Source organism: Sciurus carolinensis, chromosome 5, assembly GCF_902686445.1.
Source record: "Sciurus carolinensis chromosome 5, mSciCar1.2, whole genome shotgun sequence".
Taxonomy (NCBI): Eukaryota; Metazoa; Chordata; class Mammalia; order Rodentia; family Sciuridae; genus Sciurus; species Sciurus carolinensis.
In genome coordinates, this window is record NC_062217.1 from 149,727,035 (window position 1) to 149,741,571 (window position 14,537).

At 49.4% G+C, this 14,537-nt stretch overlaps 1 protein-coding gene across 4 annotated transcripts; it reads left to right on the forward strand.

The window, feature by feature from the left end:
- Positions 1 to 26: 26 nt before the first annotated feature.
- Sfxn3 (sideroflexin 3) lies at positions 27 to 10,821 on the forward strand. 4 transcript variants are annotated; one of them, XM_047552503.1, is made up of 11 exons: positions 27 to 288; positions 2,352 to 2,515; positions 3,284 to 3,454; positions 3,767 to 3,865; positions 4,216 to 4,291; positions 4,445 to 4,530; positions 5,384 to 5,511; positions 5,693 to 5,742; positions 6,996 to 7,045; positions 7,761 to 7,808; positions 8,055 to 10,821. In XM_047552503.1, exons 2-11 carry the CDS (start codon positions 2,355 to 2,357, stop codon positions 8,149 to 8,151), a joined length of 966 nt encoding a protein of 321 aa, XP_047408459.1. In that variant the 5' UTR covers positions 27 to 288; positions 2,352 to 2,354; the 3' UTR covers positions 8,152 to 10,821. The 4 variants fall into 4 exon arrangements, with proteins under 4 accessions (XP_047408459.1, XP_047408457.1, XP_047408460.1 ...); XM_047552501.1 differs by having other exon boundaries at positions 27 to 216; XM_047552504.1 differs by having other exon boundaries at positions 249 to 268.
- Positions 10,822 to 14,537: the final 3,716 nt, after the last annotated feature.

Consider the following 14,537-nt stretch of genomic DNA (forward strand, 5'->3'; position numbering starts at 1 on the left):
CTTGGGCGCCAGAGTCTGCCGCTTGTCACCTGGGTTCGGGGCCACAGGGCTCTGCCCGAACCCGTCACGCGCACCTAGGGCTTGGCTCTCGGCTTGCCCCACACCCGCTGGAACTCGTCTTCTCCGGGCCACGCTATCCCGGGCTCGTGGAAATGCCACCCCTCCGTGGTCACTCCTGAGGCCTCCATGGGGGGGATGTCCTCAGGGAAGAGCAGGGTATGAGCCCGCGATGATCTAGGGCGCAGGCTGGCGCCTGGGCGTGTAGCAGGTGTGCTGTGTGGTGACTGGGTGAGTTTGTGTGCGTGCGCGCGCGCGTGCATGAGGGTTGCCTTTGTCATTTGTATCCTTCTGTCAGAAGGTGTCTCTCAGGCCACCCTGTTCTGGAAAGGTCGCAGGGCAGGGCAGTTGTCCCAGAACACTATGGGCAGGAAGACCCCTTATGCCGTATTTCCTCAGAGGTAGATAGAGGCTACCTGAGCCTTCTGGCCATCCACATCCCAGGGACTGGGCTAAGATATGTGGTGCAGGGCTGAGGGTTGGAGGTATAAAGATACTGGGGGCACAGTAGAGTTAGGAGTCAGGGAGAGAGAGCAGAAGAGGGAGGCACGACAGGAACTCTGCTGCGAAGGGATGCTGAATACCGAGCTGCTGAGAGAGGAGCTTGTGGGTACCGGGCTAGGACCCCAGGGGGCCCAGCAAGCCGAGGCGATCGCAGACAGCCGTCAGGTAAACAATCAGTAACCGGAGTCCCTCAGGGCGGGCTCACCTTCAGAAGACCGCCCCTTCACACCACCCACCTGCGCCAAGTGCACCTATACCCCAGCTGCAGGGACAGGGTGCCTCTGGAGGCCCGCCAGAGCATTGCAAGCGAGGCGGGCAGCGGTGCGGCTCCTCCTCTCCTCTCTCTGCCTGGGGAGGGGGGCCAGAACTGATCCCTGCGGTATGATTCGTTCTAGGAGGCCGCGTAGGACCTAGTCCTGGCAGCCTGGGCTGGGGGCGTAGCCCCAAATGACATCTACGGCCCCCAGGGCCTGTCAGGTTTGGGGCAGGCTAGGCGAACAAGCCAGGGGGAGCCGCCGCCCCTCCCTGTTGCTCAGCGTCATGCGTGACGTCGGGTTTGATGGCTGCGAGGGCCGCAGCCGCGCGGAAAGGAAGGCGGGTCTGAGAACTGCAGAGGCAGGCAACCCCGGAAAGCGTGAGTACTCCCTGTCTAGGCAAGGCTGGGGAGTTAGGAGAGTGGAGGGTAGAGGCTGGGGGTTGGAGAAGGATGCCTGCCTGGAAACGTGCTCTTTGTCCTGTGGGATTCAGTATCTTGGCCTCTGTGGAGCCCATGGTGCACAAGGGGAGGTTGGCTGGGGGGAGGAGTGTCATTGAGCGTCTGCAACTGATGGATCTGTGCTCTGTGTGTGTGTGAGTGTAAGGGTCTTTGTGGTTGGTGTATTGTGTCCACCTTGTTTGTATGTCTAGGTAGGGCGTGCCTGTCTTTGTGTGTGGGTATGTGAGTGTGAGTGCGAGGGAGTTGGGTGTGCCTGTCTGAGGGAGGAAGTGGGGTTGGAGGGGATTAGTCATTCTGCAGGATTTTGCCTAGCCTGGCCAGATGGCTGCTCCCAGCTTTCCTCTCAGTGCTGGGTGGCAGGGTATCCACTGAATACTGCTTTCTGGAGATGGGTGGTTCAGAGAGAAGCAGATGGGTGTCTGTGCCAGTCTTGCCCAGTCAGGCAACAGGGAAGTCTTTGGGTCACTCAGTGTGGCTTGGGGGAAATGGGTTTGAACAGGGAACATATGCATACCCACGTGAATGCACATGGCTGATAGAGTCCCCTGTTTGAGATCTGGAACAGATAAGCCCTGTTCCAGGTTGTCCTCCAATCAGGGGCTGGAATGTGGGATGTCTTTGCCATCTTCCCAAATAGCCAAGGGGGTTTGTATCTGGGTATTAGGGCATTGGGGGCCTGAAGCTGACATGGGCATGGCTGTGTAATGCATATATTACACATTTCTGTGCAAGCAGAGCTCACAAGTATCTGCACAGGATTAGTTGTTGTTCATGCATCAACCACACACATGTAAATCCTTACTCATGAAAATTTGCGCCAGGCCAGAGCCCATGGAAACCTATTTTCCTGATTCTGATCTTCTCCTCCCCGTCTTCCAGTGGCTGTTGGTCCCTGGCCAGGACATTGCCTAGGAAACAACTCCTCCCTTACCCTTGCTTATTTCTGGAGTCACCTTGAGCTCTTGAAGGGAAAGGTGATAGGCTCAGAGACTAGGGCAGGGCCATCAAAGCTTCCCCAGGTGAACCGCTTGGACTCCCTCCTTGAAGTCCTCTGACCCTTGTCCCTGTCTTGCAGAAAATGGGTGAATTGCCTTTAGATATCAACATCCAGGAACCTCGCTGGGACCAGAGCACTTTCCTGGGCAGAGCCCGACACTTCTTCACTGTTACTGATCCTCGAAATCTGCTGTTGTCTGGAGCACAGCTGGAAGCTTCTCGGAACATTGTGCAGAACTACAGGTGACCCCCATCTGACACTGTAATCTTAGGGTGTCATTCACTGCCCTTAATCTAGTACGTTTTGTCCCTGCCTTCCTAAGATTAAGAGTAACCTTGGGCTGGAGTTGTAGCTCTGTGGTAGAGTGCTTGCCTAGCATGTATGAGGCACTGGGTTCAATGCACAGCACCACATAAAAATAAATTAAATAAAGGTATCGTGTCCGTCTAAACTAAAAAATACATTAAAAAAAAAGAGTAACCTTGTCCCATTCCACAACCCCTTCACTCTCTGGTCCTATTTGTTGGCACCACAAACAATTATGGCACAGAGCTTTAATCTAAAGGACTTTATGGTATTTGGATTGAAGAAGTGACATTGATATTTATGAGTGGAAGGCTGCTCTATGTTTCACAAACCACTGTAGGAACTTTTCCTGCTACTGTCTACAAGAATGACTAGATCAAAGTAGAGTCCCAAGGAGGTAAGAGAGCATCCATTTTGTCCTCAGGAGCAAAAGTTCTTGTGATGCTCCCAGCCATTTTTGACTTGTCACAAAAATATCTTCACCTATAACCTAGCAGAAAATGTGTGGCTAGATGGGAAATTGAACTAGGAGCCATTTCTGGGAAGCTTTGACTCTTCCTGAGTCACAGAGCTCCTTTTTTCTGAGATGGGGGGATCAAAGTTCCTAGCCCTCTGCCCAGAGTTCTCTGAGCAGGGCAAACAGAACCTTAGAGGCTAGATCTGCCTCTTAGAACAGCCTGTCGGTTCCTTGTCACCTTCTGCAGGGCTGGTGTAGTGACCCCAGGGCTCACCGAGGACCAGCTGTGGAAGGCCAAGTATGTGTATGACTCTGCCTTCCATCCAGACACAGGGGAGAAGGTGGTCCTGATTGGCCGCATGTCAGCCCAGGTTCCCATGAACATGACCATCACTGGCTGCATGCTTACCTTCTACAGGCAAGTCTTATCCCATGTCCCCTTCCTGAATGATCCAAGCTGGAGTGTAAGTAGGTGTCTCCTCTCTGGGCCAATTTGGGTAGAGAATAGCGGGTGGGCAGGAGCTTGTGTTAGAATCCCTCCCATTCCTCAGAACTCAGCCCTGGAGGTCTCCCTACCCCAGAGACAGTGGGTCCACTAGAGCAGGTTCTAGGATCATCGCCTAGATCCTCCTGAGGGCTTGGGAGTAACCTTTGGGATTTCACTACAGGGGTCCAAGGATGAGGGACACTGTAGAGGGAGAAGACTTAAGTACTAACTTTGTTCCCTCAGGAAGACCCCAACCGTGGTGTTCTGGCAGTGGGTGAACCAGTCCTTCAATGCTGTTGTTAACTACTCCAACCGCAGCGGCGATGCTCCCATCACCGTGCAGTGAGTGCCAGTCCCTGGGAAAAACTGTGGTACTTTCTCCCAGCCCACTGTGCTTTCCTTGGGCCCTGCAGCCAGGGGCTCAGCTCTCCTCCCAGCCTAGCCATTCCTCACTCTCCCTGGCTCACTGAGGGCATGAGGCCCTCTTGTGCATGCTGTGCGGGACCTGCTCCCCTCTGAAGGGAGGGAGCAGGGCTTCCAGGTAAGTTTACGCTGGAGCTGGGGCAGGGATTCCTCTGCAATGAGGCCACCCTCCTAGCCTCATGCACTAAGGATTTGGCATCTTCCTTAAGGAAAGAGCCATATGCTGGACTCTTCCACTTTCCCTTGTTACCTGGTTCTTTCATCCACAGGCAGCTGGGAACAGCCTATGTGAGTGCCACCACTGGGGCTGTGGCCACAGCTCTGGGACTCAAATCCCTCACCAAGGTAAAGACTCCCCCTCCACTAGGTTCCCCATTCATCCTTTATCTACCTTCCTTTTTCCCATTACCATCCATTCCTGACCTACAGGCTCCCATCTCTCCCCCAAGAGTCCCTTCCCACTCCATGAGCCACTAAAAAACTCCTTTCCACCCCCAGCACCTACCTCCCTTGGTTGGCAGATTTGTGCCCTTTGCAGCTGTGGCTGCTGCCAACTGCATCAACATCCCACTGATGAGGCAGAGGTGAGTAGACCTGACTCCTGGCACGAACATGCCCAGCGTGCTTTGATGAACCATCCAGTCATGCAGACCAGCCCAGCATGGGGACAAACCTCTCTCCTTCAATGGACATGAGCTTCTGGGCCCTACCTCAGTCTGACGCTGTGTTCCAGAACAACCCAGTCCCAATGTAGGAGAACTGGCCCCAAGGTGCTGTGAGACTGAGGAACAAGGCAGACAGATCCAGGATTGTACAGAGTGCAATTTACTGGGGACTTACTGACAGAAGCACTGTCCTAGGCAGTAGCAATATCAGTGTTTCCCCATGATTTAGATCTGGAGTAGGCATATGTAATAGGACAAAAGTGATTTAATCCAAGCCAAAATATACCTGATTTATCTTAAGCCATTATCAAGGACATCAAGCATGTTTCTAGCACCGATAGCAATAGGGTCCAAGTAGTAAAGCTCCACACATTACTCTAATGGTTTTGTCTGTTTATAATATTCTGAGAAACTGTACAGGAAAAACCAATCAGGGTTACTCAGGGGTAACCATGGTGGTTATGATTCAAGATGGCTGTAGTCATGTCAAGCTGAATCTCTATACCCTGGGATCCTTGGGTAGGAGAACCAGCCTTTTTCTCTCGCTCTGAGACAGGTCTTACTAAGTTGCACAGGCTGGCCTCAAACTCATGATCCTCCTGCCTCAGCTTGCCAAGTTGCTGGGATTACAGGTGTACACCACTGTGCCCAGCAGAGAAGCAGCCTTTAAGTCTGGGATACTTGAGGGGACTCTGGGGAGTAGCTTCCCATTCAGGCACTGCAGGTGGGACTTGGGCCCTGCAATCTGACTACAGCCCTCTTCTCTTCCTAGGGAGCTGCAGGTGGGCATCCCTGTGACTGATGAGGCAGGCCAGAGGCTTGGCCACTCAGTGACTGCAGCCAAGCAGGGCATTTTCCAGGTGGTGGTATCAAGAATCTGCATGGCGATTCCTGCCATGGGTGAGAGGGGTGGCTGGGTGAGGCATGGGAAGCTCTGAGAGAAGTGGGGGCTGAGGTTCTCAGGGGACATTTGGAACTCAGCGGGGGAGAGTAAGGGGAGCTGTGAAGGGGGTCCCCTTCCTTTGGGTTCCCAACTCTCACTCCACTAACTCCCTCTCTCCCTACCCTGCTGTCCTCTCAGCCATTCCCCCAGTGATCATGGATACTTTAGAGAAGAAAGACCTCCTGAAGGTAAGTGTCTCACTCCCATTCTGGAAGTGGTGGTATCTGAGAGAAGTGACCAGTCCCCTCTCTCTAGCCTGGCCTGAGCCTAAGTCTTTCTACCTCTTCTTTTGGCCCTGAACCTTCATCCATTCAGCAAGAATGAATTGGGCTGTAGTGAAGGAACACTGAGGGAACAAGAGGAGACTAGGGAAAGAAGGAAATAGTTTCTCTCCTAAGGGAAGCTAGTGTCATTCTGGAGGCATCCCTATCACACACAGGGATGAACTGTGTATGACATGACTCAGTCATGCTTGATAGAGTCATGTTGTCACCCGCTATGTCACCAACACACACACTCTCTATCTGCCTCCCCCCCAACACACACACAACAGAGAAGCAAGGCACAGGAATATAAAATCTGGCTCCTTCCTTGAATTATTTATTCACAAATATTCACTAAGTACTGATTATGCATCAGATATGTTTTAGAGCTATGAAGCCAGTATGGAACAAGATGGTCATTGTCCCTCTCCTCATGAAGTTTATAGTCTAGTGCAGAAACCAATAAAGAAAGAAGCAACCAACAACTATTATTATGAGTTCTGATATATGATTTATAGGAAACACCAGAGAAGGGTCTCTGTAGACCCAAAGGATGAGAAGGAGACAGCCAGGCAAAGAGCTCAGAGAAGGATGTTTCAGGTAGAGAAAAGAGCCAGAGCAAAGGCCCTGAGGTAGGAAAAGATTGCACATTTGAGGAACAGTAGTGGGTTCTGTGACTGAAGTGAATGAAGGAGCGTTTGCCAAGCAGATGTGTGGGTAAAGGGAGAGATGCATGCCCTTGGGATCAGAGGAAGTGAGTAGAGGTTCAGAGGAGGCTTCCTGAAAGAAACTCCTGGAGGAAGGGAGGAAAGAAAACAAATGTATGAAGTAAAGACATCACTCAGACATCCAGCTGGTATGTATCTTGGACACCCGTAGGGCATACTGTGTGGTAGGGGGTGGAACCTGTTTTGAAAATCAAGAGTTTAGTGTTGAGGGATTCCAAGAGAATTGGTTCTAAGAGATGAGAATGTGTGAAGAGATGGCAAGAAATGGGACTGGCTGGCAGGAAAGGTTGTCATCTGGAGGATCCAATCTATATGGGCTTAGAAGAGAGAAAAGTGCCATGTGTCTAAAGGTTCAAAGACAGGGTTGATGAGACAGAGCCTTGATGGGTAAAATGGGATGGGGGTCAGGGGGTAAGGAATATGAGCCATTCCATTGTCTGTCTCCCACAGCGCCGCCCCTGGCTGGGGGCACCCCTGCAGGTGGGACTGGTGGGCTTCTGGTAAGTGTACAAGGAGTTAGCTGGGGGCACATGGGAGCACCTTTCCCTTGTGAATGTGGGTAGGTATTTATTACCTTTAAGACATTTATATGCATCATCCATTCTGGTATTGGTCCTAGACACCTGCAGGGCATACTGTGTGTGTTAGGGGGTGGTCCCTGTCCTTTTTTTTTTTTTTTTTTTTTTTTTTTGTGGTGCTGGGGATTGAACTCAGGACCTTGTGCTTGTGCAGCAAGCACTCTACCAACTGAGCTATTTCCCCAGCCCGGTCCCTGTCCTTGAAGGTCAGATTCAGTTGAGGGGTTCCAGTCTTTATCCACCAGGGGAGAACCATGGAAATATACCCTCTGGTACCACCCAGAAGTCTCCTGCCCATTTAATTTCTGATTCTGCCATATTTTGGCCTCAGGGGTTTGAATCAATACTTGGGAAACCCTTTACCCAGCCAGAACCTAATAACAGGGTTGGGTTTAACGATCCTAAAAGATTCTTTGGGTTTTAATCAATATCTCTTCTGAGGGCTAGAGGTGTAGCTCAGTGGTATAGGGCAGCTTAGCATGCATGAGGCCCTGGGTTTGATCCCCAGCACAGAAAAAAAAAAACCCCAAAAAACAACCAATCTCCACCTCTAGGCTAGCTCTGTCAGGTAGGGTACAGGAAGGGAGCACTCTGAGACCAAAGTTTCACAAACTTTTCTAACTCTCTTCTCCCCCAGCCTGATATTTGCCACTCCCCTGTGCTGTGCCCTGTTTCCCCAGAGAAGGTAAGTGCTTCCCCCTGGGCTTGGCTGGGACCTCTAAACAGGTCCCCACATCTCTGGATCAAGTGACCCTGGGGCTCTTTGGTGTTTTCCTGGGAGGTCTGGCAAGTACTCAATTGATTTGGGGGGTGGGGTAATGACAGTGAGCCATCCCTTCTGGAAGCAGAAGGAGAGGGAAGTTGGGCCTGGGAGGAGGAGGGGTGGTGATTCTGGGCCTGAGGGTCTGGGTCCTGTGTTGTTCTGTTGCAGCTCCATACAAGTGAACAGGCTGGAGCCGGAGCTGAGCGCTCAGATCCATGAGCAAAACCCTGGCACCGAGGTGGTTTACTACAACAAGGGGCTTTGAGGAGGGTCAGCCTCTGTCCTCTACCTCACTTCCCTGAGCTGCTACTTTAGTGCCGCCCTTCCCATCTATGCCACTGCCCATCAGCCTGGTACTGGGCAGCAGGCATGGTAGGTGAGCAGTCACTGAGAGCAGCAATTCATTAGGCTGGGGGAAGTGTCCCCCATAAGTCTTTTTCTTTCCTCTGATTTCAGAGAGCAGGGTCACATGACCCCTCCCTTCCTGTGCTTGTGTGTCTGCACACATACATACATGATACACATATATGTTTATACATTTGTTCCTGGAAGCTGAGAGTAGACATGCTACCGTGGGATGTTCTAATATCTGGCTTCCCTTCTCAACCTCCTGTCCACCTACCAGCAAGCCAGGTTACAGGTGGGACTTTTTTTCCTTTCCTAAATTGTTCCATGGGCCAAATCATTTCTGACAGCACCTCACCCTTTCTGGACACAGGAAGAGCCCTGGGATCTCAGGACAAAGACTGAGGGACACTAGCAGGCCAAACTGGACGGAATACTTCAGATTTATGGCACCTAACTGCCAAAGCTAGCTCAAGACCTGGGCCAGCAGAGGAAGTCATGTTTGAAGCCAGGAGGCAGGGACTTATGTGTCACTTGGTACCATACCCAACCTCCTGGAATAGATCCATATCCTCTCCTTTTCTTTACCAGAACAAAGGAGTGTCAGTGTCCTGTACTGCCCTTGTTTCTCCCATGTGGGCATCTTTAGGCACAATTTGAGGATTTGTTGGTTTGCTCTGACATCATAATCTCAAATGTGTATCTGACAATCCCAACTCCTCTCCTGAACGGAAAACCACACGGGCAGAGTGAGCCTTCTCCTTTAGGAGTTACCATCACACCTGCTCACAAGGGGACATGTATGGGAATGGTGCTTAAACTCCACAGGCCTGAAGCTTGTAATTTAAAGACAGGGAATTTTGTGTTCCATGGACCTGTAAGACAGTCACCATAACTCCTCCATTGGCTCCTTCCTTCTCTTCTTTTGTGGTGCTGGGGTTCAAGCCCAGGGCCTCACACATGCTAAGCAAATGCTCTATTACTAAGCTATGCCCTCAGCCCTTTCTTCTCTTTCTTGAGACTTGGCCCTTCTTCTACCCTCACATTCAAGAAGAGGAAGGGCCCAGGTTCAATGTCTGGACCAAATGGAAGATGGGCTTGGGGATGGAATGGGTAGCAGTGAATCCAGAGAGTAGAGTTAAACCTGGACTCCGATTCCCATGACCTCTGGCTGAAGAGTGGGTGGGGTGGATAAAAGGATCCCAGTGGATCTTCTGAGATCACTTTCCCTCTCCCTCTAATCCACCGTACCCGGTGATAACAGCTACGATACCATGGTTAGTCAATAAACTGCAAATATGTCTACTTCTTGATCTTCACTTGATTCCATGTCCTGAATGCCCAGGAGGAGTTGCAGCTTCCCCTTTTCTCCCCAAAGTCTGGGTTCCTACCTGTCTGTAGGGATCCTCATCACCCAGTAGAGGGCACTCTGAGATTTGAAAAATCAGTTCTTTCAATAGCACCTTTATATTTGTCTTCACCAGTAGTGCTGATCACAAACCTACATTATCAATTCAGACTCTGGGCTTTTTGGTTTCCTTCAGGCATCTGTATTGAATGGTGACATGTGGTCCCCAAGGAAGCCTCTGGAGAGAAGGCCAAGGTCTGTCCAGCTGCATGAGAGAAGCTGTTAGGGAACCAATACACCTTCACACCCCATCAATTCCCCATAGAAACAGATCTGGCAGGAGTCCGCTGACAGTTACCCCTTTCTACCACCCTGGGGGCCCTCCAAACCCTCCCTACTCATGTAATCTCTCTCTCTCTTTCTCCCTCCCTTTTTGAAAAATGATGCTGAAAGTTCATGCCTATACATAGCTGCTAAGAGCCACCATTCAACAGTTTGTAGTTACCACTCTTCTCCTAAGTCTTAGATTTTGGGAATAAACATAAATGAGTCTATAATAAAATCTACTCCCCACTCCCTGCAGCGAGATAACCCTCACCTTCCCTTTTTCAGCCTAAATATCTCACATTAGGTGGCAGGGGAAAATTTTTAGGACTGATTGGTCCTAGAGCAGCTGGAAGTAAACCTTGGCCTGGGGTTACTCACTCGTCTTGGGGTACTTGTCTGGGAATTGGGGTTGATACTAGCTCCTGTTTCCTGAGTCCTGCTGTGTGGTCCCAGGATCAATGATGCCAAGTTTTAAGGACTCTTGTTCTTCACAACCATCCCTGCCAAGTGGCCATGTTTATGTTATTCTTTCTTTATTTTCTTGCAGTACTAGGGATAGAACATAGGGTGCTCTACCACTGAGCTACATTTCCAGTCCTTTTTATTTTGAGATAGGGTCTTGCTAAGTTGTAGAGGTTGGCCTGGAACTTGCAATCCTCCTGCCTCAGCTTCCTAAGTAGCTGGGATTACAGGTATATTCCACCAAACCTGGCTTGTTATGCCCATTCTTAGCAAAAACACAGGTTTAGAGACATTAAGAAAGTTACCCATAGCAAATTGCGATTCAAGTTGAGGTCTGTGAGGTCTGTGAGGTCTGTGCCACTCTGCTGTATTTCTCACCCGCCAGCCAAACTTGAGGTCACTTTTCTGGTCCCTTTGACATCCAGGGCATCTCCTACCTGTCTGTTGCAAAACCAACAGATCCACGATTGTAAAATAAACCTCTCACTAGTTGCTTCCTGATGATCATGTCCTGACTGGCTTTCCTCCACCACACCCTTCCACCATGATGTTCTGCCTCACTTTGGACCCAGAGCAATGAAATCAGCTGTCTATGAATTCAGAATTCTGAAACTATGAGCCCCAAATCCCAAATAAAACTTTTCCTCCTCTAAAACAAACATACTGTCACTAACATCACTAAGGAGTTTCCAAACGTTAGAGTCTTTTTTTTCCCCCTTTGGTAGTGCTGGGAACTGAAACCAGGACCTTGTGTATACTGTGCAAGCAATCTACCACCGAGCTATATCTCTAGCCCTTTTTGAATTTTAAATTTTGAGACAGGGTCTTGCTAAATTGCCCAGGCTGACTTTCAATTTGTGATTCTCCTACCTCAGCCTCCTCAGTAGCTGGGATTACAGGTATGTGCCATCACACCAGATCCAAACTTGAGAGTGCTGGAGTCTTCATGTAAGCAAAAATTCCTATTCTTGATTGAATGAATATGGGATAACAGTTAGATGACCAGTTTCAATTCCATCCCATTCTGCCAATCATATTAGCACCATATTAGCCCACCAAGCCTGCTGGATCCCTGGGCAGTTCTGGAATGTTCTTTCTATAGTTAAGCTTTGGCCTCTGGGAATCCCCTTGAAAAGAAGTCTTGGACTTTTACTGGAGAATCTATGTAGGATAAACTCATTTGAGGAGTGAGGTGCAGGAATCTCTGCAAAATAAATCTGGTAAGAATGTTTTATAACAGAATTATCTATGCTGTACAGATAATGCTAAACTGCATCAGAGAGAAAACTGACAGGGCACCAGTGGGTCGGTTAGGAAGGAATGTTTTCCTGTCACCTGTCCTTCCTAGTTCCACACCAACTTCTCAAATGAAGCAAAAATTAGCAACAGGGTACTTCAAAGGCTCTCAAGGGACAAATCCTAGCCAGGTATACTCTCCACATTGTTTCTATATATTTGGAATTTTCCTCAGAAATCAGCACTTGAGCAGGGACATCACTTTCTCATTGGAAAGTTACTTTGTTCCATTCTTAGTTGGGCTTCTCCTCTTCCAGTGCTCAGACTTCAGGAAACTTTTCTGGGAAAGTATACAGGTGTCCTTGGCCTTCCCTCCCTAGTCTTCCTCCCTTAATCTTGTCTCTGCTTCAAACCCTCTACCCTGCCTATTATTAAGGCCAGAAAGACCACAACCCTCCCTACCCACATTCTAAGGAAAAATAACAGCTTGAATCCTGGGGCCCTGGCCCAGCCAGGCCATGGGAGAGGGTCAAGTGGGCACATCTTTCCCGGATCACTGGGACTAATAAGGCAGGCCGGCATCCTAAGGGTAGATGGTTAAGGCCAGCTTCAGCTCCGGTCCTGTGGGGCTGTACCAGTCAGTCTTTAGCCTAGTCCGGTGCCCTACAGTTAGAATAAAGCACCTTTTCCTCCCACTTTAAGTCGGCCAGCTTCGAGCTCCGCCCCCAGGGCAATTCAGTCTTGGATAAGCCACGCCCCACAGGACGTAGACACGTCCGAAACGGGCCCGCCTCCAGCTGTGGCTGCAGTCACTCAAAGCTAAGCTCGGTTCCGCTTCCTTCCGGTTTCCTGTGCAACGGTTTTACCGCCACTAGGAGCGAGTCCAGCTCACCTTCCCGAGTCTGAAACCTGCGACTCAGATCCGGTTCCCCGCTGACCTGGTCCTGGACAGTTAAGTCCACCAAATCCACCTCCTTTCCAGTTTCAAAACCCACCAGCACCCACTCAGGGCACCAGTGGGTCGGTTAGGAAGGAATGCTTTCCTGTCACCTGCCCTTCCTAGTTCCACACCAGCTTCTCAAATGAAGCAAGTTAGCAACAGGGTACTTCAAAGGCTCTCAAGGGACAAATCCTAGCCAGGTATACTCTCCACATTGTTTATATATATTTGGAAAAGTGTTCGCCCTTTGACTTCCTGCTGTGACATCCACGGGGTTTTGGAAGAATTATGCGAGGCCTCTCCTGCCCAAACCCTGATATTTTTTCCGCTGCCTCCCAGGCTGTTGGCTCTAACTCCGCGCCAGCCTCTCACTCCTTCTCTTCGCCTTTGCACCCAGTCGTTCAGGGAGCGTTCACTGTGGCTCTGTGCCTACTCTGTGAGATGGACCTCTGGGTGAACAGAGTAGCTACCTTCTCACCTGCAGAGACGCAGCCTGTGCCAGAAGAGTATTAAGGCCCTTCTTCCAGTCCTTGTTCTTTTTTTTTTTTTTGGGGGGGGGGGGTGCTGGGGATCGAACCCAGGGCCTTGTGCTTACAAGGCAAGCACTCTACGGACTGAGCTATTGAGCTATCTCCCCAGCCCCCAGTCCTTGTTCTTTAATATGGATGTTGCCGGATCTCAGGGCCTGATGCGGGGATAACCTTTTGCTATAAATTATGGAGAAATCTTGGCCTGGCCGGATCATTCTTTTCCTGGAGTGCTCCCTTCTCTTTTCCTTTATGCACATCTTTTTTCTGTTTGGGGGTCCCTGGAGCATCAGTTCCCACCCAGGCTGTGGAGGACAATGATAGACCCTGCCCCGGGCCTGGCTGGGCTGCTTCTATCTTGTCTTCCAATCTTCTCAGACCCGCTAGATTTTGCAACTGTTTAACTACTGGAACAACATGGAAGGAACCCCGCATAGCTTGGGCTACACACACAACCCTACCCTACCCCAACACATCCAGTAGGAAAATAACCCTTACCTAACAGGCACCAGGAAGCTCCTTCAGAGTAAAGTGCTTACCTATGGAACAAAAGTTTGCTATGTTGATCTATTAATTAACCACTTATGTTATTTTCTTTCTGACTGAAGGCCCCCCAATCACCAGAAAGTCTTTACTCAATTGGCAATTAACAATATTTTTATTTCCTAGAAGGAGTACTTCTGATTTTTGTTTTGCGATGCTGGGGGTTGAACCCAGGGCCTGGGGCATACTAGGCAAGCACTCTGCCACTTAACTGCACCCTCAGCCCTGTTTTGTTTTGTACTGGGAATTGAACCCAAGGGATGTTTACCATTGAGCTTCATTCCCAGCCCTTTCTTATTTATTTATTTATTTATTTATTTATTTATTTTTGAGATAGGGTCTGTTTAAGTTGCTGAGCCTGGCCTGGAATTTGCAATTCTCCTGCCTCAGCAGGTTTGAATTTTAATTAAAGTTATTTTGTTGAAAGCAATAGAGAATGATTGTGGTTAGCATCAGTAAATAGAGGAATATATTGGAAGGATTTGGCTATCACTCTCATAAGCAGAGATGGTGCTAACTAACAAGCCTTGGAAAGATCAGGAAGCTAGGCAGCTTGGAGTCTCAGTAGCTGGGGTTTATGGGCACTGCCATTCAGGTAACAGTTTCAACCAGCTCCTGTCTGGTTTCAAAAATTGGTACAGTTCAGATCAGTTGTCTACCTCTTGGTGGTAACCAGGGTTCAGGGTCAAGTTGAAAGGACATTGGACATCATTACTTCAGGTTCTCCTCTGAGGTTGGGACTATTCCTAAAGAAGGGCAATACTTGTGAGCTGGTTATCACCCTAATTGGTATTTACTACAACATATATTATTATTGGTCCTATACAGATGTTTCTATCTAACTTAAATGAAAATCCCCCCTGAGAGAAGTTCCCTATTTTTTTTTTTTTTTTTTTTTTTTTTTTTTTTTTTTTTTTTTTTGT

What these genes read in the sequence shown, in the direction of transcription:
- Sfxn3 (XM_047552501.1), top strand. Translation starts at nt 187, where the DNA reads ATGGGGGGGATGTCCTCAGGGAAGAGCAGG. An exon ending in TGTCCTCAGGGAAGAGCAGG is followed by an intron (nt 217 to 2,351) that starts GTATGAGCCCGC and finishes CCTGTCTTGCAG; the next exon opens with AAAATGGGTGAATTGCCTTT. An exon ending in GTGGGACTGGTGGGCTTCTG is followed by an intron (nt 7,046 to 7,760) that starts GTAAGTGTACAA and finishes CTTCTCCCCCAG; the next exon opens with CCTGATATTTGCCACTCCCC.